General features: G+C 44.3%; 1 protein-coding gene across 23 annotated transcripts in view; it reads right to left on the reverse strand.

Annotated features, from left to right (window-relative positions):
- Window positions 1-23,854, reverse strand: part of MAGI2 (membrane associated guanylate kinase, WW and PDZ domain containing 2) — a 630,648-nt gene that overhangs the window by 124,434 nt on the left and 482,360 nt on the right. For 10 of the 23 annotated variants that reach the window (XM_087873386.1, XM_087873389.1, XM_087873390.1 and 7 more), the window contains 2 exons: window positions 20,443-20,564; window positions 16,944-17,126 (listed from right to left, as the gene is read on the reverse strand). In XM_087873386.1, coding sequence (XP_087729512.1) covers window positions 16,944-17,126; window positions 20,443-20,564 — 305 coding nt within the window. Of the gene's footprint in view, window positions 1-16,943; window positions 17,127-17,901; window positions 18,031-20,442; window positions 20,565-23,854 lie in introns of all 23 variants that reach the window. The other 13 variants (XM_087873383.1, XM_087873380.1, XM_087873382.1 and 10 more) reach the window with 2 other exon arrangements.

Below are 23,854 nucleotides of genomic sequence, written 5' to 3' on the forward strand. Positions count from 1 at the left end.
CCATTTCAAAGCTCAGGGATGAATACTAAAATGGCATTTATGCATCACGAAAGGAGAGTCATTGTGGTCAGCGGTGGGTTCTGTCAGCATTCTGATACTGCCATAAAAAGATGAGGCTTGACTTTTCACCTACTTATTTTCTCTGTAGATAATATCCCCTAGGAGATGGGACGGGAGGGGGGAACATTCCTGTGGGGTGAGGTCAGAAGCTGGGGAGACTGACTTGGAAGATGGCCAATGAGAAGATGAGAATTGGGGAACTGAAAGGGAAGGGTTTGGGGGTCAGAGGGTTAGTATCGGCTACGACGAAGTCGGGGCCAGATCTGTCGTACTCAATAAATGGAATATTTCAGCAAAGATTAATTGTTTGGGAGTGCAATTCATTTGAGATGACATCGAAACCTGACAGGTTCCACATTTTGTTGCCACTGGTTCACCACGCGTGCACCTTTTGCATGCACCTTGCATGCGTGCGTGTGCACCTTCTGTGCACGCCTTCCGGGCATGTGCCCGGCCTCAAAACCGTGCCTAAATAGGATGGCATAGAGCTGGTGAGGGTGAGCGGGTGGGCGATCTCCGCTACCGTTTCGCCTGAAATGGTACGAACCGGCTGAATACCACTTCTGATTGTGTTGCCTTAGAATAGAATAACAGAGTTGGAAGGGACCTTGGAGGTCTTCTAGTCCAACCCCCTGCCCAGGCAGGAAGCCCTACACTACTTCAGACAAATGGTTATCCAACATCTTCTTAAAAATTTCCAGTGTTGGAGCATTCACAACTTCAGGTTGTTCCACTGATTAATTGTTCTGACTGTCAGGAAATTTCTCCTTAGTTCTAAGTTGCTTCTCTCCTTGATTAGTTTCCACCCGTTGATTCTTGTCCTGCCTTCAGGTGCTTTGGAGAATAGCTTGACTCCCTCTTCTTTGTGGCAGCCCCTGAGATATTGGAAGACTGCTATCATGTCTCCCCTGGTCCTTCTCTTCATTAAACTAGACATACCCAGTTTCAGCAACCGTTCTTCTTGTCACATGCAATGCAGCTGAGGAAAATAATAATAATAATAAAGGCAGCTACTCCTCATCTTATGACCACAACTGTGCCAAACATTTCTGCTGTTCAGTGAGGCAGCTGTTTAGTGAGTTTTTCCTCATTTCACAACCTTTCTTCCTACACTTGTTAAAGGAATCCCTGCCATTGTTAAAGCCAACACAGGGATAGAATCAAGACCACGTGAAGGCTTAATACCACTTTATAAGGCCTTTGTAAGGCCACGCTTGGAATACTGCATTCAGTTTTGGTTGCCACGATGTAAAAAAGATGCTGAGACTCTAGAAAGAGTGCAGAGAAGAGCAACAAAGAGGATTAGGGGACTGGAGGCTAAAATATACGAAGAACGGTTGCAGGAATTGGGTATGTCTAGTTTGATGAAAAGGAGGACTAGGGGTGACATGACAGCAGTGTCCCAGTATCTCTGGGGCTGCCACAAAGAAGAGGGAGTCAAACTATTCTCCAAAGCACCTGAGGACAGGACAAGAAGCAATGGGTGGAAACTAATCAAGGAGAGAAGCAACTTAGAACTAAGGAGAAATTTCCTGACAGTCAGAACAATTAACCAGTGGAACAACTTGCCTCCAGAAGTTGTAAATGCTCCAACACTGGAAGTTTTTAAGAAGAGGTTGGATAACCATTTGTCTGAAGTGGTGTAGGGTTTCCTGCCTAAGCAGTGGGTTGGACTAGAAGACCTCCAAGGTCCCTTCCAACTCTGTTATTCTGTTAACTTAGAAACCGGACTGTTAGGTGAATCTGGCTTTCTCTTTGACTTTATAAAAGATGATATTGTACCATTATGTAACATCCTGCCAAGTCCCTATGATACCTAGATTTAAGGACTATGGGAATTATCTACAATGGTCCTTAAAACTTTAACCCCAACTTCTGAAGGCAAGCTATTCCATTGGTTGATTGCTCTCACCGTTACAAAATTTCTCCTTCATTCTAGGTTGCTTCTCTCCTTGGTTAGTTTCCACCCATTGCTTCTTGTCCTGCCCTGAGGAGCTTTGGAAAATAAATTGAGCCCCTCTTCTTTGTGGCAGCCCCTCAAATATTGGAACTCTGCTATCATGTCTCCTCTGGTCCTTCTTTTCATTAAACTAGACATACCCAGTTCCTGCAACCGTTCTTCATATGATTTAGCCTCCAGCCCCCTAATCACCTTTGTTGCTCTTCTCTGCACTCTTTCCAGAATCTCAACATCTCTTTTTAATATTGTGGTGACCAGAATTTGATGCAATATTCCAAGTGTGGTCCAAAGATTATTGTTTTTTCCCCCCAGTAAATCAATGGACCAGCATAATGTTTTTTACTTATTTGTTTAATTCGTTTCTCCTTATTTAATTTTAGGACTTGTGTGGAAAACAGATTGCATTTTAGCTCATATTTATGTAGAAATCCTGAAAACGCATAAGGCTTTACAGCTTCCTCCCTCGATAGAGAGAGAAAAAAATTAGTTTGTCCTGTCTTGATAAATTGGAAGAGACATGCAATCTAATATGGTGATATTCACCTCGCTGTTTAATTTAGTCTACAAATTGTTTAGGTGTCTTCTGAGAAAACAAGGGCAAAATAAATTAGTGGGAGGTTGGTAATGTTTATTTCCCAAGCTATCTCTTAAACATTATAATACAGCATGAGAGATATCATGTGTATAAAAGAAGATTGGAAAAGATTCAACCCAGACGGCTAAAGAGCAATGACCCCAATAAATTTACAGCGTTTCATACAATATACTCCTTCCTCTCAAACAAAAACAGCCATCACAAATATTCATAAAATTTCAGGAGAATCCATCCAATAAAGTTCAATAGTTCACATGGAAAAAAGAAAAAGAAAACGCAGGGAGTTTTATTTTGTATTCTTCATTTTGATTATAATTACCTCGAGTTGGAGTATTCAGCTAAGAGTCTATGAGGTAAAGTTATAAATAAATACTACGTCAATTATAAAAGACGTTTTTCGGAAGTATAGATGCTCTGAAATGACTCAATTTTCCATTCCCCGTACTGATTCACCCTGCGGAGCAGCAAAATTGATTCTAATCTGAAAATGTATTTTATTTTCCTCCCTTACAGTACTTAGAAATATTAAATGAAACAGCTGGACTCCATGCCGAGCAGTTCTTCCAAATCTATGTAGGACCACAATTTCAGAACAAAATGAATTTATCATATTTTTCTTCATATTTTTAAGAATATGTACCGTTTTCCACCAAATAAGACATCCCCTGATAATAAGCCCAATCGAGCTTTTGAGCACATGGCAATAAGGCCGAGCGCTTATTTCAGGGTTTAAAAAATATATAAGATGGTCTTATTTTCAGGGAAACACGGTATTTTATTTTTGTCATCTCCCTCAACTCCAACATAACACTGTCGCTGAAAAAACGCCAAACGAAACAGACTTAATAGAAAAAATTCTAGAATGCGCTGAAATGGATAGGTTAACCAAAGAAATACAAGAAAGAGAAGAATCAGATTACTATAAAATATGGAATAAATGGTATAATTGGTTAAAAATTAGAAATAAACAAAAAACCTAGAGGGGAAATATTACCGGTATAGAAAATGTCATTACACTAAGGAGAGGTGAAGAAATATATAACAAGCAGGATGTCACTTTGAAACAATGCTTAAGAAGGAAACATAATTTCTTTTTGTTTATATGTTGTATAAATGTTTGTTGTGTGTATGTTATGTTATGTTTTTTTAATATTTATACTCTAATAAAAATTTATTTTAAAAAAAATAGCACTGTCGCTGTTATAGAAATGTATATATTTATCCTTTACATCCTACGTGACTCAGTACCGCTTTCAGCCGAAATTTCTATTTCGTGAAAAAGAATTCCTGGAGAATCCTTTGCATCCATATTTGAAAAAAAAGAAGAAAAACACCACTAATTAAAACCTGAAATGTAAACATTTAAATAACAAAATTCAAAAGGCAGGTTCTAATTTATTAAGTTCCATATAGTAGCACAACCATTCATTTGCCTGTCATTTCTGCATGCAAGAAAACGTATATATTTATCACTCACTGGGTAGCTCATGAAGTGAAATTAATCAAAAATGAATAAAATGAGAAGTTAAGAGGGGCCCATTATTTCTTCCAGATTAGTTTTTTTTTATCACTCTTTGCCAACAGAAAACAAAAGCTATTTACTTATGTTTTTTTTATGGGTGTGTTTCCTCCTGCTGGAGTTTATGTATGAGAAGAAGAGGCAGAGCAAGGGAGAGGAGTCAAGAGAGAACTCAGCTTAGAATCATTACATGTCCACAAACTCTCCAAGTTCAGACCCCTCTTGAATTCTGTGCTAGTCGTTCCCGACTCTAGGGGGTGGTGCTCATCTCTGTTTCAAAGCTGAAGAGCCAGTGCTGTCCGAAGACGTCTCCATGGTCATGTGGCCGGCATGACTCAACACCAAAGACGCACGGAACGCTGTTCCCTTCCCACCAAAGGCGGTCCCGATTTTTCTACATTTTTCACCTGCTTTTGAACTGCTAGATTGGCTGAAGCTGGGACAACTAACGGGAGCTCACCCTGTTATGCGGCACTAGGGATTCGAACCACTGAACTGCCGACCTTTCAATCGACAAGCTGTGCGTCTTAGCCACTGAGCCACCACATCCCTCTAACTCTTATCTAGCACCAATTTAATGCTGATCCTTAGATGACTAGATTCTTGCTTACAGTCATGAAAAATAAGTCTTCTTAACTGGTTATCCTGAACCTTCAGGCTCACAGTTTCAGAAGAACTCATCAAATCAAATCAAATCAAATCAAATCAAATCAATCAATCAATCAATCAATCAATCAGAATTGAGCTGGAAGGGACCTTGGAGGTCTTCTAGACCAGCCCTCTGCTCAAGCAGGAGATCCTATACCATTTCAGACAAGTGACTGTCCAGTCTTTTCTTAGAAACCTCCATTGATGGAGCATCCACAACTTCTGGAGGTAAGCTGTTCCACTGGTTAATTGTTCCCACTGTTAGGAAGCTTTTCCTTAATTCCAGGTTGCTTCTCTCCTTGATTAGTTTCCATCCATTGTTTCTCGTCTTGCTTTCTGATGCTTTGGAAAATAAATTGACCCCCCCTCCTCTTTGTGGCAGCCTCTCAAATACTGAAACAGTGCTATCATGTGTTGTGGCCCCGCCCTCTGAGCCTATCTCATCGGAGGAAGAAAGCTCCGAACATGAGGAAGAGGAGTCAGCCAGGCCTCCCTCTCCAGGCCCCTCCCCTCTGGCACTGTCTCAGGTGCTGGCCGAGGGAGAGGAGATTAGCCAGGAGCCAGGTGTCTCGGATGAGAGCGAAGGAGAGCTGTCATTCCTGGATGCACGCCAACGAAGGCGTGATAAACGGTTGCAGCAGTTAAGGAGGCGTGCTAGGGATTAGAACTGAGTCACTGGACCACACCCCAGAGACTATATAAGAGAGGGTGGTGGCTGGTAAAACTCCGTGACGAACAAAAACGAACTTTGGCTAGTCACTTGAACAACGTCTGAAGCTGCCGAAAGGAATATTGTTTTGCTGGACTATTTGCAATGCGTATGTAATTTTATGTTATCTGTTGCAGTAAAAGCTCTTGGCAGACGGTGATTATATTGCTGCCAAGTTTGAGATAACGACCTGTGTGCGTGCCAAGTACTTTCTTAACCCTCGACTGGCTGTGTTTGTGTGTGTGTGTGGACGGGGACAGATCATCATGTCACTCTCGCGTTCTGCACATCCGCACATCCGCCCTCAAAACCTTGCCTAAATTGGATGGCATAGAGCCAGGGTGAGTGGGTGGGCCCACCTGCAATTCTGCTACCGGCCCGAATCGGTTAAATACCACCTCTGGTTCTTCATATGTTTTTGTCTCCAGGCCTTTAATCATCTTAGTTGCTCTTCTCTGCACTTCCCCCTCCCCCAAAGTCTCAACATCTTTTTTGTAATGATAATTTTGTTGGACTTTCTTAATTCACATCCAAGAATGGCTCGCATCTCCATTAAATCATTGTCCCTGGATTAGCCCTAAAAGCAGTGGTGGGATTCCGCCAGTTCGCACCTATTCGGGAGAACTGGTTGTTAACTTTCTAAGCAGTTCAGAGAACCGGTTGTTGGAAGAAATCTTATTTTGTTTTTTCCCACTTTATACAGGGCTAATCCTGTAAGGAAGGCAGGAAGGAAACATTCTGGTGTTGTTTCTAGCCTAATCTTTATTGCCCTGCTTACAGAAACTGCCTCTCTGGTTAACCCTTGTTACATTGTAACAGCTAAGGCGAAGTGCCCACTGACCTGAGTGACATTGAGTTGTCTACACCCACCGGTTGTTAAATTATTTGAATCCCACTACTGCCTAAAAGCCAAGTTTGCAAGCTGTCAGTAAAGTTATTGAGAGGCTCCTGCTACGCAAGCAGATAGGGAATAATTCCACACACACACACTCACACAATGCACACACTTGTGGGATCTCTCTGGAACACTTGGATATTATTGCAAGAAGGAATGTTATTTTTCAAGTTCCTTTCATTTCATAAAGTCCAGAATTTATTCTTTGGAACACACCGGAATGACTCTTAGCGCTGTGTATTTTATTTCAATATTTGCAGAAACTGCATAAGTTGCTGGACCGATACAAATTCTCTAAGGCCTGTAGGAAGCCATGAATATAAATAAAGCAACGTTGTTCCTTGCTCCTTTGTAATTGCAAATGGTATAGTCAGCATATTTTATTTTTCTACAGATGATCAGGGCACCAGAGGCTAATACATATGAAGAACAGTCGCAGGAACTGGGTTTGTTTGGTTTAATGAAAAGAAGGATTATTGTAGAAATGAAAGTGTGTACACGGGTATTTATATGTAAATAAATAAATAAATATTAGAAGTATATGTATAAGAGATATAGTAGAATAAGGGAAGAAAAAATGTATAAGTACGAAATTTTTGACTGATGCGAAACTGTTGAAACGGAAAAAGTGTTAAAGCTTTCTTTTTGTTTTTAAAAAATGTTTAATAAAAAAAATGAAAAGAAGGATTATGGGATGACACAGGAAAGCAGTCTTCTAATATTTGAGGGGCTGTTACAAAGAAGAGGGGGGGTCAAACTATTCTCCAAAGTACCTGAAGGAAGAAGAAGCCACGGATGGAAACTAAGGAAGGAGCTTAGTAACTACCGTATTTTTCGGAGTATAAGACGCACCTTTTTTCCCCCTAAAAGGGGGTGAAAATTTGGGTGCGTCTTATACACTGAATGTAGCCCCGCCAACCCACTGGCCCCCACCCTTTGGCCTCTGCCTCTCAGCAGTTACCTTCTTGCAAGCAAACAGCAAGAAAAAACAGCTCCTTTCAGCTTCAGCACAGCCTAATTAGCACAAGTTGATTGGATCGGCCTCCCGACTCTCAGCTGATTTGCTCTCAGCTGTTTTGCGCAGGGCTCTGCTGCTTGCTGCAAGGAGGTAAATTGCTGGAGCAGATTTTTTTCCCCCTTGTGCTAATCAAGCTATGCTGAAAACGAAAATGAAAATGAAAGCTGTTTGCTGCAACAAGGCAAAATTGCTCAGAGGCAGAGGCAGATTTCTTTTTCTTCTTTTCCTCACCAAAAAAGGTAGGTGCGTCTTATACTCCGGTGCCTCTTATACTCTGAAAAATACGGTAAGTAAGTAAGTAAGAGTGAAGCAATCTAGAACCAAGGAGAAATTTCCTGAAGGTGAAAACAATTAACCAGTGGAACAGCTCCATATTTCTGGCTCCCAAGTCAAAAAGGCCAAATCTATTAGGAAAACTGTGAATCCTTGATGGAGAATGGGAAATGGATTTAATGCATCTAATTGAGGAATGATTTTATCTGGATTTTTTTGGGGGGGAGGAGAGAGAGATTGGCTTTAGAGATGGGACTTATTGTATTCAATCAATCAATCAGCAATTTATAAGAGATGGTATAAAGAAACAAGCCTAGATATTTGATCCAGAACTAATTAAGGTTAATATTTGGAATGGTTGGGGTTTGAACAGAGGTGGTATTAAGCCGGTTTGGACTGGTTCATCTGTACCGGTAGCAGAAATAGCGCGTTGGCGGGCCCCACCTGCCCCCGGCTCTATGCCATACTATTTAGCATGTTTTTGAGGCCGGGTGCATGAGCAAAGCACATGCGTGGAAGTCTGAGCGCATGTACAGAAGGCAGGCGCATGTGCGAACCGGGCACGGGCATGGGGGGGGCAAAGTGGTAGTAACATACTGTGAAACCCACCGCTGGGTTTGAAGCTGTGGTAAATTTTCTGCGAATTGATTACAATAACGGTTTGTTAACAGTGAGCTTTGGAATGCCAGATTTGTCTTTCTCTTATTACCGTTCACAATTTTTATTACTTTTATATATTTAGGTAAAGGTAAAGGTTCCCCTCGCACATATGTGCTAGTCGTTCCCGACTCTAGGGGCGGTGCTCATCTCCGTTTCAAAGCCAAAGAGCCAGCGCTGTCCGAAGACGTCTCCGTGGTCATGTGGCCGGCATGACTCAACGCCAAAGGCGCACGAAACGCTGTTCCCTTCCCACCAAAGGTGGTCCCTATTTTTCTACCTGCATTTTATTATGTGCTTTCAAACTGCTAGGTTGGCAGAAGCTGGGACAAGTCACGGGAGCTCACCCCGTTACGCGGCGCTAGGGATTCGAACCGCTGAACTCTGCACAACTTTCAATCGACAAGCTCAGCATCTTAGCCACTGAGCCACCGCGTCCCTTTTTTTATATAGTTACATATTCACTATTGTTGTTTTTCCCCCCCGTTAACCATTTATTAATATAGTCTATAAATGACTGGCTAACAATTTGTAATCAGATTTAGTGGCTTAACAGTTTAAAATTCTTTGGGCTTGCTTCGGAAGGGGTGAGATTGCTGTAGTATACTAATCGACATTCAACTAGGAAGGATGTTATATGTAAATATGTTATTTTTAAAAGACACCTGTTTTTAATGGGGTTTTTTTTTTGTTATTTTTTTTTTCTTTTTTCAATATTTTTTGAGAGCAGTTTTGAGAGCAGGCAACAAAATTTCATTTTTAATACGTGCCACAAGAAAAAATTGTCAGGCGTGTCGTGAGAATGGCCGATGGTCGGATTCCGAAAGATCTCCTGTATGGAGAATTAGTGCAGGGAAAGCGCCTCAGAGGGAGACCACAGCTGTGATATAAGGATATCTGCAAGAGGGACCTAAAGGCCCTGGGAATGGACATTAACAACTGGGAAACCTGGACCTCCGATCGTTCAGCTTGGAGGCTAAAGACGCAGCATGGCCTTCTCCAATTCGAAGAGACACTTGTTCGGCAGGCTGAGGCAAAGAGGCAGTCCCGGAACCAGGGAAATCTGGGGGGTGGGCAGGGGACCGAATGTACCGCCCTCAGTGTGGAAGGAATTGCCACTCTCGAATTGGCCTTTTTAGTCACGCTAGATGGTGTTTTAGGACCTCTTTCCAGAGCATGATACCCTCGTCTCTTGAGACTGAAGGATGCCAATGAAACAAGAAAAAAATGACAATAAAGTTTATCTTATCTATTTTGGCGTATTGTATTTTGATCTTTTTTGAATAAACTAAAATATTTTGTGGGGGAAAAAAAAAGAATTATGAATCCTTAGCAAGTATGAGACAGAAGCGGACTAATTTACAGCATTGGATTGGATTCAGGGTTGGGATTCAGCCGGTTCAGGCAAATCGGTAGTAGCGACCTGTGGGTTTATTTAGCCATGTTTTCTAAGCTGTGTATATGCGTACAAGCTGCGCTCACATTTTCGGTGCTGGGCGACCCCGTTGTTAAATTATGTGAGGCCCACCTCTGATTGGATTAATTGTGGATGAATATTTGTAACAAAAGATACAATACACAAAACAAAGTGCAATTATCTATAAAACTACATTAGGCTCCTTAAACAGAGTTTTTAAAAGAACCTGTTTAACAAGAGGAACAAAACGAGTCTGTTCAGAAACCAATTATCCACGAAGAAGGAGATATTAATTAACAGCATTCTTCCCTGTGTGTAAGCGTAATCCTAATAAGGAAATATCATATTTAAAATGCAAAGGGATGTTATCCAATTTGTCATCCTCCGTGGATATAGTCTTATTCCATTTAGATACGGAGACATTGCATTTTATAATGGAATAACAGAAATACAATAGCCAAAAGTAATTACCGTATTTTTCAGACTATAAGACGCACTGGAGTATAAGACGCACCAAGATTTCGAAGAGGAAAACAAGGAAAAAAAATGTTTTTGGCCTCTGTGAGTCTGGTTTTTGCCCTCCCCGGCCCCCAAGGAGCACTCTGCAGGCCTCCCAAACCCTCTGTGCATCCTGTTTTTGTGAAAATGGGCCTGTTTTTCTCAAAAACGGGATGCATGGGGCAGGGTTTCGGGAGGCCAAAAATGGCTGTATTTGGTGTATAAGACGCACCAACATTTCCACCCACTTTTAGGGGGGGGAAGTGCGTCTTATACTCTGAAAAGTACAGTATTCCTTGGGATTGTTTCTCCAGTGTGTCTGTACGTTGGTTTTTTTGTTCCCCACTCAGGAAATCCTTATTACCATATTGGATTTGTCTTTAAAGGCTGACCAGTCTCTTCTTGAAGACCTCCAGTGATGGAGCATCCACAACTTCTGGAGGCAAGCCGCTCCACCGATTAATCGTTCTTACCGTCAGGAAATTTCTCCTTCGTTCCAGATTTGATTTATCTTTAACCATCTTTCACCCATTGCTTCTTGTCCTGCCTTCAGGTGCCATGCAGAATAAATGGAGATTCTTTTCTCTGTGACAGACCATCAAGCTGTTGTGGCTCCGTTACCTGAGCCTGTGTCATCGGCAGGAGAGGACTTCGAGAGTGAAGGAGAGGAGTTGGCAAGGCCTCCCTCTCCAGGACCCTCCTCTCTGGCAATGCCTTTGCTGTCCGCTGAAGGGGAAGAGATAGGGCCGGGGCCAAGCACGTCCACGCAGCCACAGATGGACAGTGATGAGGGTAATGAGTCTTGGCTGGATCCACGCCAGCGTCGCAGAGATAAGCACGCACAACAGAAGAAAAGGCATGCCCGAGATTAGGCTGAGTCACTGGACCACCCCCCACAGGATATAAAAGGGAGCATGGTGGCCAGTCAAACCTTGTGACAAACAAAGCTGAAAGCTTCCACGCCATTCTGCATTGTCGGACTTTTTGCTATAGACTTTGCTGGATTATCTCTGGACTTGATTGACTCTGTAATTATTGAGCTGTTTCTTTTGATGTACCAGAAGTGGGGAGAAGTTATCTCTCCTCTTCGTAAATAATAAACTCTTGGCAGGCAGCCACTAGGTTGTTGCCAAGTTCCGTTATCATAAGGAAAAGGATTTTGCCGGCTGGTTTGGTCTTTAATTCTTGAATGTCTGTTGGTGTATGTGCGTGTGGTTGGGGACAGAACACAAGCATTGGAAGATGCCATCATGTCATCCAGCGGTGGGTTTCACAATTTGTTACCACCGGTTTGCCGTGTGTGCATGCGTTCGCTTTGGGCGCATGCACACTAGGTTCACGCACTCGCCTGCCTTCCACACATGCGCCCCGCCTTCCGCGCATGCACTTTGCTCATGTACGCACCTTCCGCGCATACGCCCAGCCTCAAAAACGGGCCTAAATAGGACAGCATAGAACCAGGGCAGGGGGCGAGGCAGGGGAGGTGGGCGCACTCACGATTTCTGCTACCGGTTTGGCTAAACCGGTCTGAACCGGCTGAATACCACCTCTGATGTCATCCCTAAGCCTTCTCTTCATTTGGCTAAACAGACTTAGTTCCCTTATCCATACATCCTATGATTTATCCTCCTGTCATGCCCCCATCGGAACCTGAATCTGTGGAGGAACATGAGCTGGAACTGGAGCCGATGAAGATCGAGGGGGCGGCTTTATTGGCTTTGGAGGAAAATGGGGAGAAGCAGGCCCAGTCAGGCCAGGGACTTTCAGGATTGGGGTGGCTTGTAAGCAGGGAGAAAGGGGGGAACAGGATGACCAAGAGAGGCTCAGCAGGGAACATGAGAGACAGAGCTCAGGCGATGAGCAAGGACCACCCCCTCCTGATCCTCGAGCACGCAGAGTGGAGAGAAGGCAGGAACAGCGCAGACTGACCCATCGACTCGGGAGGAGAGCGCCCTGCCCCTCTCCACAAGGCACACCTGGGGACTGAGACTTAAGGAGATGCTGTGGGGAGGGGCATTTGTCGGGAACAAACATTGAATTCCTGGAGTGTTGAGTGCTGTTGCCGACGTTTGATGTTTCATGGACTTCTTGCTTTCTTCCTGGCTTCCTGGATTAATTGATTTACCCTGCTGGATTTCTTGCTTTGCAGCCGTTGTGTTCACAGCATTGGGCTCTGCTACTTGTGTGTGTGTGTGTGTGTGTATGTGTGTGTGTGTGTGATCACTTTGCTTTGGGACTTGTCAGAAACGTGGAAGCGTTTGGGGAACTTTGGAGCAATAAAAGAGCCTTGGTAGTACAGTGGTCTAAAGCACCCTGTTATTAAGACCAGCTGCCTGCAATTACTGCAGGTTCGAATCTCGCCAGGCTCAAGGTTGACTCAGCCTTCCATCCTTTCTAAGGTAGGTAAATTGAGGACCCAGTTTGTGGGGGCAATAAGCTGACTTTGTATAAATATACAAAAGGATGAAGGCTATTGCTTAGTGCATTGTAAGCCGCCCTGAGTCTCCGGAGAAGGGCGGCATATAAATCAAATAAAAAATAAAAAATAAAATAATAAAAAAGGCAATTTAAACTGTCATCTCCCTGGGTTGCCTCACATCTCCAGGCCAGGGGTGGGCTGCTGGGGGTTCGCAGAGGTTCGGGAGGTTCGGGAGGTTCGGGAGAACCTCTAGCTAAGATTTTGTGAAAGTTCGGAGAACCCCCAAATCCCACTCCTGGCTGGCCTCTCCCCCCACCCCGCCTAGGAGTCACCATGTGGCCTGTTTGGATGCAGGTAAGTGCAGGGTGAGTGTGGAGGCTCGGGGAGGGCAAAAAATGGGCCTACTGGAAGTTCAGGAAGGCCAGAAACGGGTCTGTTTATGGCCTCCAGAGGGCCTCCAGAGCCTGGGGAGGCCATTTTCGCCCTCCTGGAGGCTCGAGGAAAGCCTCCGGAGTCTGGGGAGGGCAAAAACGCCTCCTGTGCCTTGGTACAGGAGGCCGACTAGGCCACGCCCACCATAGCCACTCCCACCCAGCAATCGGGCAGAGAACCCCTTGCTAAGATTTTTGAAGCCCACCCCTGATGCTATCCCTCTGTTGATGCCGCCTAACTCACCGAGGGACAATTCAACAATTTTTATTTCATTATTTAAAATAATTTAAAAAGTACAAGTAGTCCTCAACTTACAACATTTCATTTAGCGACCGTTCACAGTGACCATGGCATTGAAAAAAGTGACTCAGGACTATTTTTATTTTTATCACTGTTCCAGGAATCCCAAGGTCTGTCTGCCTGTCTCTCTCTTTCTCTCTCTCTCTCTCTCCATCCATCCATCCATCATCTATCTATCTATCATCCATCATCTATCTATCTATCTATCTATCTATCTATCTATCTATCTATCTATCCTCTATCTATCTATCTATCTATCTATCTATCTATCTATCTATCTATCTTCTGATCATCTCTCTCTCTCTCTCTCTCCATCCATCCATCCATCCATCCATCCATCCATCCATCCATCCATCCATCCATCCATCCATCATCTATCTATCTATCATCCATCATCTATCTATCTATCTATCTATCTATCTATCTATCTATCTATCTATCCATCCTCTATCTATCTATCTATCTATCTATCTATCTATCTATCTATGCATCCTCTATCTATCTATCTATCTTCTGATCATCTCTCTCTCTCTCTCTCTCTCTCTCTCCCTCCCTCCCTCCCTCCATCTCTGTCTCTATCTTTCCATAAGCATGAATTTTAATGGAACACTACATATAGCGTTTATCTAAAGATAATTTCTTTGGCAAATTCGAAGTGAAACCATTGGCTCTCTTTATAACATTTGACTCTTGATTCACCTTAATTAGTTTTCTCACGAACCGAGAAAATCACGAGTTCTTACAATATTTGAACGTCTTCTTTCAAACCGAAGCTTATCTGACGTTTTCAACAGCGTACAGAAAATACGTTCCTTGGCTTGATCCGAAAGAAAGGCAGGCAAAGCTCAGGGAAAAAAAATGCAATAAAACTGCAACTATCTAGGGATTTAAATCCAATAACTCTGAAGTCCAAGCAACAAGTTCGTATCAAGATTTTGCTTAACATAAAATGGAGGCACCCTGGTATTATTCCGGCATTGTAGACAACTCAGACTGAATGAAAATTAAAGTTGAATAAGACAGCAACAAAAAGAATTACAGAAAAAGGACAAGGGAGTTCAATTCTCGGAGTAATACAATATTAATAAAAGCTGGAATCATCGTTCTGAAACTTCCTTTCAGAAATATCAGAATTGTGGTACGTCTGTAGCAAGATAAAAAGGACTATAGAACTGCGGTATATGGATCAGTGTAAATACACTGCAATTTATACTGAGGTGTAGGAAAGATTAAAAGATCCTGATATACAGACCAACCCTTCAGAGGAAATAAGGACGGATAATGGATATCGATTAATTATCTCATTAAAAAATAATAAGAAGGAGATGCCATTACAGATTTTGTTCAGTCAGAAATACTGAATCCTTCTGGGGCAACACACAAACTTTTTCACAACCGGAAATCCAGATGAGAATGAAGGATTCAACTGCAGGCATAACTTAAAAGAAATAAAATTGTAATTGCAGGTAGTCCTTGCCTTATGACCACGATTGAACCCAAAATTTCTGTTGTTAAGTGAGACATTTTTTAAAATGACTTTTGCCAACATTTTATGATCTTTTTGGCCACCGAAGCTTCTGCTCATGCGCGAAAGAGCACGCGGGTGTGATGCGAACCGGTAGTAAAGGTAAGTAGAACCCACCCCTACATACACATAGATACACACATGCACACATACATATACTCATACACACACATACAGTACACATATAGACAAATACATATCACACACACATACACATATACAAATACACAGAGGTAGCAGAGGTGGGTTTCAGCAGGTTCCGACCAGTTTTGGAGAACCGGTAGCAGAAATTTTAAGTAGTTCAGAGAACCGGTAGTAAAAATTCTGACTGGCCCCGCCCCCATCTATTCTCTGTCTCCCGAGTCCCAGCTGATCAGGAGGAAATGGGGATTTTGCAGTATCTTTCCTCTGCCATACCCACCAAGCCACGCCCACCAAGCCACGCCCACAGAACCGGTAGTAAAAAAATTTGAAACCCACTACTGATACATACAGTACATACATATACATATATACATATACACAGTGATGCAATTCAAGTAACTTAACAACTGGTTCTCCCTAATGACCAGCTGGGTAGGCATGGCTGGGAAGGGGGGGTTTCATGTGACTAAGTGGGTGTGGCCAACTCAACGTCACTCACGGAAAGGTGGGGTGGCGCAGGCAGGCCGAAGTGGCGGTGGCAATGGCTGGAGCCTTAGTGCGGGAGCGAAATGCCCCTATACTCGTCGTTGTGCATCAACAGCATTCCACTTGGCACAGTACATTTCCGCTCAAGGCAGTGTTCTCCTCCTGCCACTTTGGGCTCGGAGCTGTAAGCCGCATCTGGGAAGCACTGCGGCGGACAGAAGCAGCTGGGTCTGATTCTCCGGCACCTCATCTCTTCCTGGGTCTTGCTGTCTAACAGTCAGGGTTTTTAAAAAAAGATTTTTGCAGCAGGAAATGGCGAGCGGCTACTTCCAGCCTTTGTTGATGCAGCTGGGCACGGATGCCTCAGTCGCTTGGGGGTCTTGTGTGTCTACACAACCTGCTCTCCGCCCTGAGACACTGGCCTGCCGCGTTCGCCACCGCTGCCTCATGGCCTGCCCGCTGACCTGACCCGCCTGCAGCTGAGACCGCTGCTGTTGCCAGGGACAAGTGGGGCAGGGTCATATTGTGGCTCCGCGTTGTAATGGGCTCCATGAGGAGGAGGGGACCCTATCTCCTCCATTGTGAAGTGCACTAAATTTCACTTTGCTGCAACAGCGCCATTACTTCACTCCGGCCGGCAAGAGCTGTGCTACTCCTTGCACCACTTCTTGTACTACCGTCTACGGCGGAGATTTTCAACCCCACCCAGAGCAAGACTCCCTCCCCTCCCCTGCCATTGCCCTTACCTTTTCAGGGCAGGCGAGGAGTGATGGGGAGGGGAGGGATGAGGAGCGGGGCCAGCCAGTAGTGGAACCAGCTGGTTTGCCGAACTGAGCAAAAAGTTAACAACCGGTTCGGGTGAACCAGTGCAAACCGACTGAATCCCACCACTGCATGTATACATATATACATAGATACATACATATCCATATCCATACACACATACCCATATCCATATCCATAAACACACACATATATATGTATATACTATATGTGTGTGAGTGTGTGTATGTATATTTATATGTACATATACATGCAAACATATTTTCCTGCAGAGATGTTAGCTGAAGTTGAGACATGTGTGTGTGTGTGTGTGTGTGTGTGTGTGTGTATGTGTGTATGTGTACGTGTACGTGTATGTATACACCAGGGGTGGGTTCCACTTACCTTTACTACCGGTTCGCAGCGGGAGCGCAGATTTGTGCAGATCACCCATGATGACGTCGTGGTGGGTGGGCGGAGCCTCCGACTGGTTTTACTACCGGTTCTATAGAACCGGACTGAACCAGGAGCAACCCACCACTGGTATATGCACACACACATATATTCCCGCAGAGATGCAGGATTGCTATCCACTAAACACAAATTGCCAACTGTGGGCCTGTTACCTGTTTCCATCTTGCTGTCTTGTGCCGCCGGCCCATCCGGAATGACGCTCTTCACCTGGAGAAATTCGTCGGGCTCGTCCCCACCGATGATGGTAAATCCGAAGCCCATATTGCTTTTCTTGAGGGTTGTGCTGAGGAAGGTACCTTTCAGCTGGGAAGCGTCCCGGGTGAAGAGGGGTTTTTCTACATGAGCCAACACAAATGGGAGACATGAGACGCTTGGGTTGCCCCCCGCGGTTGGGGACGCGCGCAAACAGACACACGCAAGAGCTGGGCTTCACACAGTGCAGCGAAAGCAGCAGCGGGGACAAAGTGGCGTTTGTACGAGTCGAAGCAAAGTAAAAGTGCAAGCGTTTTGAGAGAACCAAGAATATTAGTGAGTTGTTATTATTATTTTTTTTCTACGTCAAGCTAAATTAACCAGCAAGGGTAGGATTCGTTTATCTAAAGTAGCCTCCCATTCGGACTCTTAATGAATTCTCTGTTCATTCAGAGTTGGGACTTTTGGAAAGGTGAGAAACTGGCCAGACGGTGACTTCTCAATTTAATCAAACTATTGCGTCAAAAAAAAAAATTGTTTGCAAAAACAATTGGAAGACGGACTTCTCAATCACACAAAGGGGGGCCGCATGCATACGTTAGGACGTGCGTGTTTGTCTCAGCACGTTTTCATTTCTCCACAAGCGTGAGTTTTAGTTCTCTGGCTGGTTCAACCATCCAGGAATCCACCTTTAGAGGGATCCCTTGAAAAGGGCGCAAAACGAATAAACCTCAGCGGATCAACCGGTGCTTCACGAAGTGATCAGATCACGGGACGTGGTGGTGGGGGAAAAAAGCTAGGTGTTCGGGGGTGTTTTTTGGGGGTGTTTTTTTTTTGTTTTCCGGGGATGGGGCAAGAATTCAACACACTACTTTTGATAAAAGTGCAGCCCAGGTAAACAGCAGCACTTGGACGTACCATACAGTCTGTACATTCCAGCAATGTCCCGCCGATATTGAGACAGGTCGCTCACACTGCGAGACCTCTGAGGAGCAAGGCGCGGGTGAACATGTTTGGGCCTAGGTAAGGTTGAGGAGGCGTTGTCTACTGATATAAAGAAGAAGAAGCCTCATTCTTTGCGTAGACTCTTAGGTCAAAAATCTCTGCACCAATACAGACTGTTAATCACCCTTCGTTCCATTTGCGTGCATTAACTTAGTCACGGCTAACATATGCATTGTTCATTCTCCCACCAAACAGAGCATCGAGTCACCTCGCACAGGTTGGCAAGGCAAGGTAATAAAATCTCTTTCGACTTTTAGCTCAAGAGGTGAGGTTAAAAAAAAAGAAAGAAAGAAAAGGAAAGAGTTCCTTGAACGGAGCTCAACGTCTGGGTCGATACACGTTTGTGCCAATGTTCGCATCCATGAGTCACTGCCTTCTTGTTGTAGGTTCATAGTTGCCTGCACCTGGATGGCTTCCCACCTAAATGCCAAGCAGATCTGTATCTGCTTAGCCTTTTCCATCTTTGGCTAAAGGTAAAGGTTTCCCTCGCACATATGTGCTGGTCGTTCCCGACTCTAGGGGGCGGTGCTCATCTCCGTTTCAAAGCCGAAGAGCCAGTGCTGTCCGAAGACGTCTCCGTGGTCATGTGGCCGGCATGACTCAACGCCAAAGGCTCACGGAACACTGTTACCTTCCCAGCAAAGGTGGTCCCTATTTTTCTACTTGCATTTTTAATGTGCTTTCAAACTTCTAGGTTGGCAGAAGCTGGGACAAGTAACGGGAGCTCACCCCGTTACGCAGCACTAGGGATTCAAACCGCTGAACTGCCAACCTTTCGATCGACAAGCTCAGTGTCTTAGCCACTCAGCCACCACGTCCTTTGCAAGGATGGTCCATTTACTGTGGAATTAACCCATGGAGAAATTCTTCCACGAGACTCCTACACTTATCTCTAGAGCCGTGATGGTGCAGTGATTAGAATATTGCAGGCTGACACTGCCCACTGCCAAGAGTTCGATCCTGATCAGCTCAAGGTTGACTCAACCTTCCATCCTTCCGAGGATGATAAAATGAGTACCCAGATTGTTGGGGGCAAGAGGCTGACGTTGTAAACTGCTCAGGGAGGGCTATAAAGCACTGTAGAGCGGAATATAAATCCAAGTGCTATTGCTATTATCTTCTCAGATAACCAAGGCCAGGTGAATGGCTTGTGCCCTTTACCCAAGTGCCATTTGGTTGCTAAGATCTGTGTAGATCAAATGTTTGATCAGAACTAGGACAGGGGGTAGAAGAAGAAAGAAAAACATCATTTTTTTCTTAGGTCATCTAAAACAAATAAATAAAGCTGCTCTTGGTCCCCAGATCAGTGTCTCTCCTGTGGGCGACTGGAGTTTGGAAAGAATGAATTAACCTCCCCCTTCCCCAGGGCCAATCTTGGTCCCTTCTTTATCTCACCCTCCATGTTTGCAACTAAAGGAAAAAGAGAACACACACAAATTTAGTATCAGTTGTGTACGGAGGCCAACGGGACCCAAAGAACCAACTGAGGTCATCCAAGAACCCTGGTGGCACAGTGATTAGAATGCAGTATTGCTGGCTAATTCTGCCCACTGCCAGCAGTTCAATTCTCGCCGGCTCAAGGTTGACTCAGCCTTCCATCCTTCCAAGGTCAATAAAATGAGGACCCAGATTGTTGGGGGCAATGTGTAAACCGCTTAGAGATGGCTTTAAAACACTGTGAAGCAGTATAAAAGTGCTATTGCTTTCTCCGCCATGGTGGCACAGTGGTTAGAATGCAGTATTGCAGGCTAATTCTGCCCACTGTCAGCAGTTCGGTCCTGACTGGCTCAAGGTTGACTCAGCCATCCGTCCTTCTGAGAAGGATAAAACAAGGACCCAAATTGTTGGGGGCAATATGCTGACTCTGTAAACCACGTAGAGAGGGCTATAAAATCACTGCTACTACTATTGTTATCTACCCATTGGAAGTCACTCTTTCCTGGCGTGTATGCTAAAAAAGACAAGACTGGAGTTTTAGTTAACCACGATTTTGTGATTTTGCTTCCTAAAATGGTTTGTGCTGCTCCCCTGGGACTCAACAATCCGTCTCTAGCTGCATCTGGATAACCCTCTTACTGTTATTTTGAATTAGCTCTTTCTCATTCTGTCTAGCAAAACAAATCTTACCAGATAACCCGTTATATAGCTTTGTTGTAAATAGACTGGAAAAGAATTTTTTCCCCTCACGTTGAGTTAGAAAAGCTTACCATGGCAACATTTAAGAAAGCTATTTAAACCCGTACTTTATACTTATTTCCTACTAGTTTTGGAATTTTAGGAACTGTGATAATTAGCCACAATCTTTCAATATATATATATATATATATTTTGGAGGGAAAAAAAATTAGAGGTTTCCTATATATATTCACATCTTCAAAACAGTGTCGCAGGTATCACACCAAACTTCATAGAATTGGTCCCTTCTGAATTGTGTGCACTGAGGGGATGGTGTACCTCGGAAACTTTGAACTGGCAAAGGCTTGATTCCAAGTTCGGCGTTGGGCATGGTACGGTGTTGTAACTTCCTTTTGGCTTCCAAAACAGGATTTTCAAATTGGGTCCTCCTATTTATGTGGCTGAAAATATAAAGAAACCCATTGTCAACTGAAGCGATCCCTTAAAAAAAAACAAAAAAGAAAAAAACGGCCTCGTGAAAACCTGAATTGACCGGACTTCAAGAAGGAGACCTACTTTCTGTGCCACTTAAAGGAGTAGTGATGTCATGACACGACGGATGAAAACCATCTGCTGGTGTCCGTCATGCCACGCCGTCATGTCATGACATCCTGACCCAAACGACAGGTATGAAATTACGTCGCAGGGTTGCACCTTCAAGGCTTAATTATGTGTGAAAAAGAATTACATGTCAATGACGTGTAAGTAGCTTTGCCTCCAAAGGCAATAGTGTCAGAGTTTAGGCAGCGTAACCAGTATTCTGAGATAAACCCAGGAGCAAAACACAGCACACAGAGCCTTTTAGTATAACTAACAGTGGTTTTATCTACAGTGAAATATTTACAAACTTATGCGTGGTTAAATACCTTTACAGCTACAGATACAACAAAGAGCAATGATACACATGACGAGAGAACAAGAAGTACAATGCACGAGGAGAAGGCTCGAGGAGAAGGAACGCCCTCTAATAGCTTCCTTTATATAGGCAACTTCAGACCCAGCTTCTTAAAGTGGCAGTAACTCTGCTGCCTCATTCTATTGCATCAGCTTCCAGCTGCGCCCACTTCCAGCTTCCCATCAGCTTACATCTGTTAACTCGTTATACCCTGACAAATAGAAAGAGCTAAAGTATCAGGCATGAAAGATCAGGTTCACATGTGAAGGTTCAATTAAGGTACTTCATTGCTAAAAGCCTATGAACAGGAATCTGCTCAACTGATAGGGAGTTAGATAAGGATCTACAGAATTCAAGGGTGGGGAGGTTGGACTTGTGACTACGTAGGGATTCTAGGCCGATTCCTCTTTTCACTCCGTCTCCAGGTTCTGCCACTCCTTCTCCTACATATGGCGCATTAATAGTCAAGAGTAGGGATCAGCAACCTGTGGCTCCGGAGCCGCATGAGGCTCTTTGGGCCCTCTGCTGTGGCTCCCTGTCAGGTGATCCCACCACTGGCTGGCCCCGCCCCTCATCCTCCCCTCCCAGTCACTCCTCGCCTGGCCTGAGAAGGTAAGGGCGACGGCGAGGGGTGGGAGAAGCAGCCAGGGCAGAGACAGAGAGATACAGAGAGAGGGGGAGAGTGTGTGGTGGGGGGAGAGAGAGATGTCAAAAGGATTTTGTGGTTCCTGGTGTTTTTTAACTAGTTCTCTGCCCTAATGACCAGCTGGGTAGGCATGGCTAGGGGTGGTCATGTGACTGGTGGAAGTGAGTGACATCGAGTTGGCCACGCCCACCCAGGTTTTGTGGCTCCCGGTGTTTTCTTTTCTGTGGGAAACAGGTCCAAATGGCTCTTTGAGTATTTAAGGTTGCAGACCCCTGGTCAAGAGTATCAATGTAAATCACAGGATGGATTTATCTGATGGAGAACTTGAATAAATCTTAGAGTCTAGGAAGACTAGAGTGTCAGACTTCGATGCTATCTCATAATAAATGAATTTCCAAACTGCCCATCTTTAAGGAAATCTTCTCTTTAATTGAGCACAGCAACCGGATCATGACTCGATGCGGACAAGACTGACCTTTTGCCCCCCAATCCCTCCCTTTCCCATCCCCAACTATCTGCTTCTCATTGGCTATCTTCCAGGTCACTCCACTGACTTCTTGTCTCGTCATTTCACAGGAATGTCTCCCCCCTCCTCATTTCCACGACGACCGGGCTTCAAAGGGATTTAGCAGGCAAAAGTTCAGGGCTTATCTCTCTCCTCTCTATGCCAGCGGTGAGACGCTGACATAGAGTTGATTGGCAAAAATACCACATTAGAGAGAATTGTTCTTACTATCCAATAGGCATCAGGCAGTGGTGGGATTCAGCCGGTTGTCTCCGGATCGGGCGAACCGGTAACGGCGACTGTTGGGAGGCTCCGCCCACCCACCCGGATGTAATGCGCGAGTACTGTGCATGCACGGAAGGCAAATGTGAGCACGTGCTCATGTCTGTGCATGCGCTCACATTTGTGAACCGGTAGGGAAGGTAAGTGAATCCTACCTCTGGCCTCAGGCAGCTTTCAAAGAAGCTGTTGTGTACTTGGGTTGTTTAGAAATATGCCAACAACAAATAGACATATTACACCGGATATGCCTGGTTGCTTTCCAAAGTTCTCGAGACTAACTTAGTTGCCTTTCAGTGAGGGAAAGAGTTGATACAAATAACAAGCCAGTTCTCTTTTTAAAAAAAAGCGAATTGTGAAATGCTGGAAATAATAACCCGGCTGCAATCCCAGGGCGTACCCGTAGTCCTCGATTTACAACAGTTCGTTTAGTGACCGCTCAAATGGCACTGATAAAAGTGGCTTATGACCGTTTTTCACACTTAAGACCTTTGTATAGCATCCCCACGATCACGTAATCAAAATTCAGAGGCTTGGCAACTGACTCATACTTATGACCGTTGCTGTGTCCCCACGGTCATGTGATTTCCCCTTTTGCGACCTTCTTTCCATGGGGGAAAGCCAGATTCATTTAACAACCGGGTTACTAACTTATCAACTGTGGTGATTCCCTTAGGACAGGGGTCAGCAATCTGCGGCTCTGGAGCTGCATGTGGCTCTTTCACCCCTCTGCTGTGGCTCCTTGCCATTCAAAATGACAAAAAGAGCCTTGGTAGTACAGTGGTCTAAGACACCCTGTTATTAAGCTGGTTATTAAGACCAGCTGCCTGCAATTACTGCAGGTTCGAATCTCGCCAAGGCTCAAGGTTGACTCAGCCTTCTATCCTTTCTAAGGTAGGTAAATTGAGGACCCAGTTGTGGGGGCAATAAGCTGTATAAATATACAAAAGGATGAAGGCTATTGCTGAGCACATTGTAAGCCGCCCTGAGTCTCCGGAGAAGGGCGGCATATAAATCAAATTAAAAAAAAAAATATGCGTCACAGCCGGCAATGTGTGACACCTGCCGGCACATGATTTATTGAGCTTTTCAACCCTTGGTAGGCCAACCATGGATAAATCCAAGAAAATAAAAGTTTCAGAAGAAAAACAGAATGTTTAATTCAACTACATATGCTAGTTTTGTGGCCGCTCAAGAAATAGTCAGACACCGGTAGGATTTTGTGGCTCCCGGTGTTTTCTTTTCTGTGGGAAACGGGTCCAAATGGCTCTTTGAGTGTTTAAGGTTGCAGACCCCTGCCTTAGCAATTGTGGAAACAAAGGTTGTAAAATGGGGGCAAAGCTCACTTAACCTATGTCTCACTTAA

Source organism: Pantherophis guttatus, chromosome 7, assembly GCF_059756535.1.
Source record: "Pantherophis guttatus breed Tessera chromosome 7, ASM5975653v1, whole genome shotgun sequence".
In the NCBI taxonomy this organism is placed as follows: domain Eukaryota; kingdom Metazoa; phylum Chordata; class Lepidosauria; order Squamata; family Colubridae; genus Pantherophis; species Pantherophis guttatus.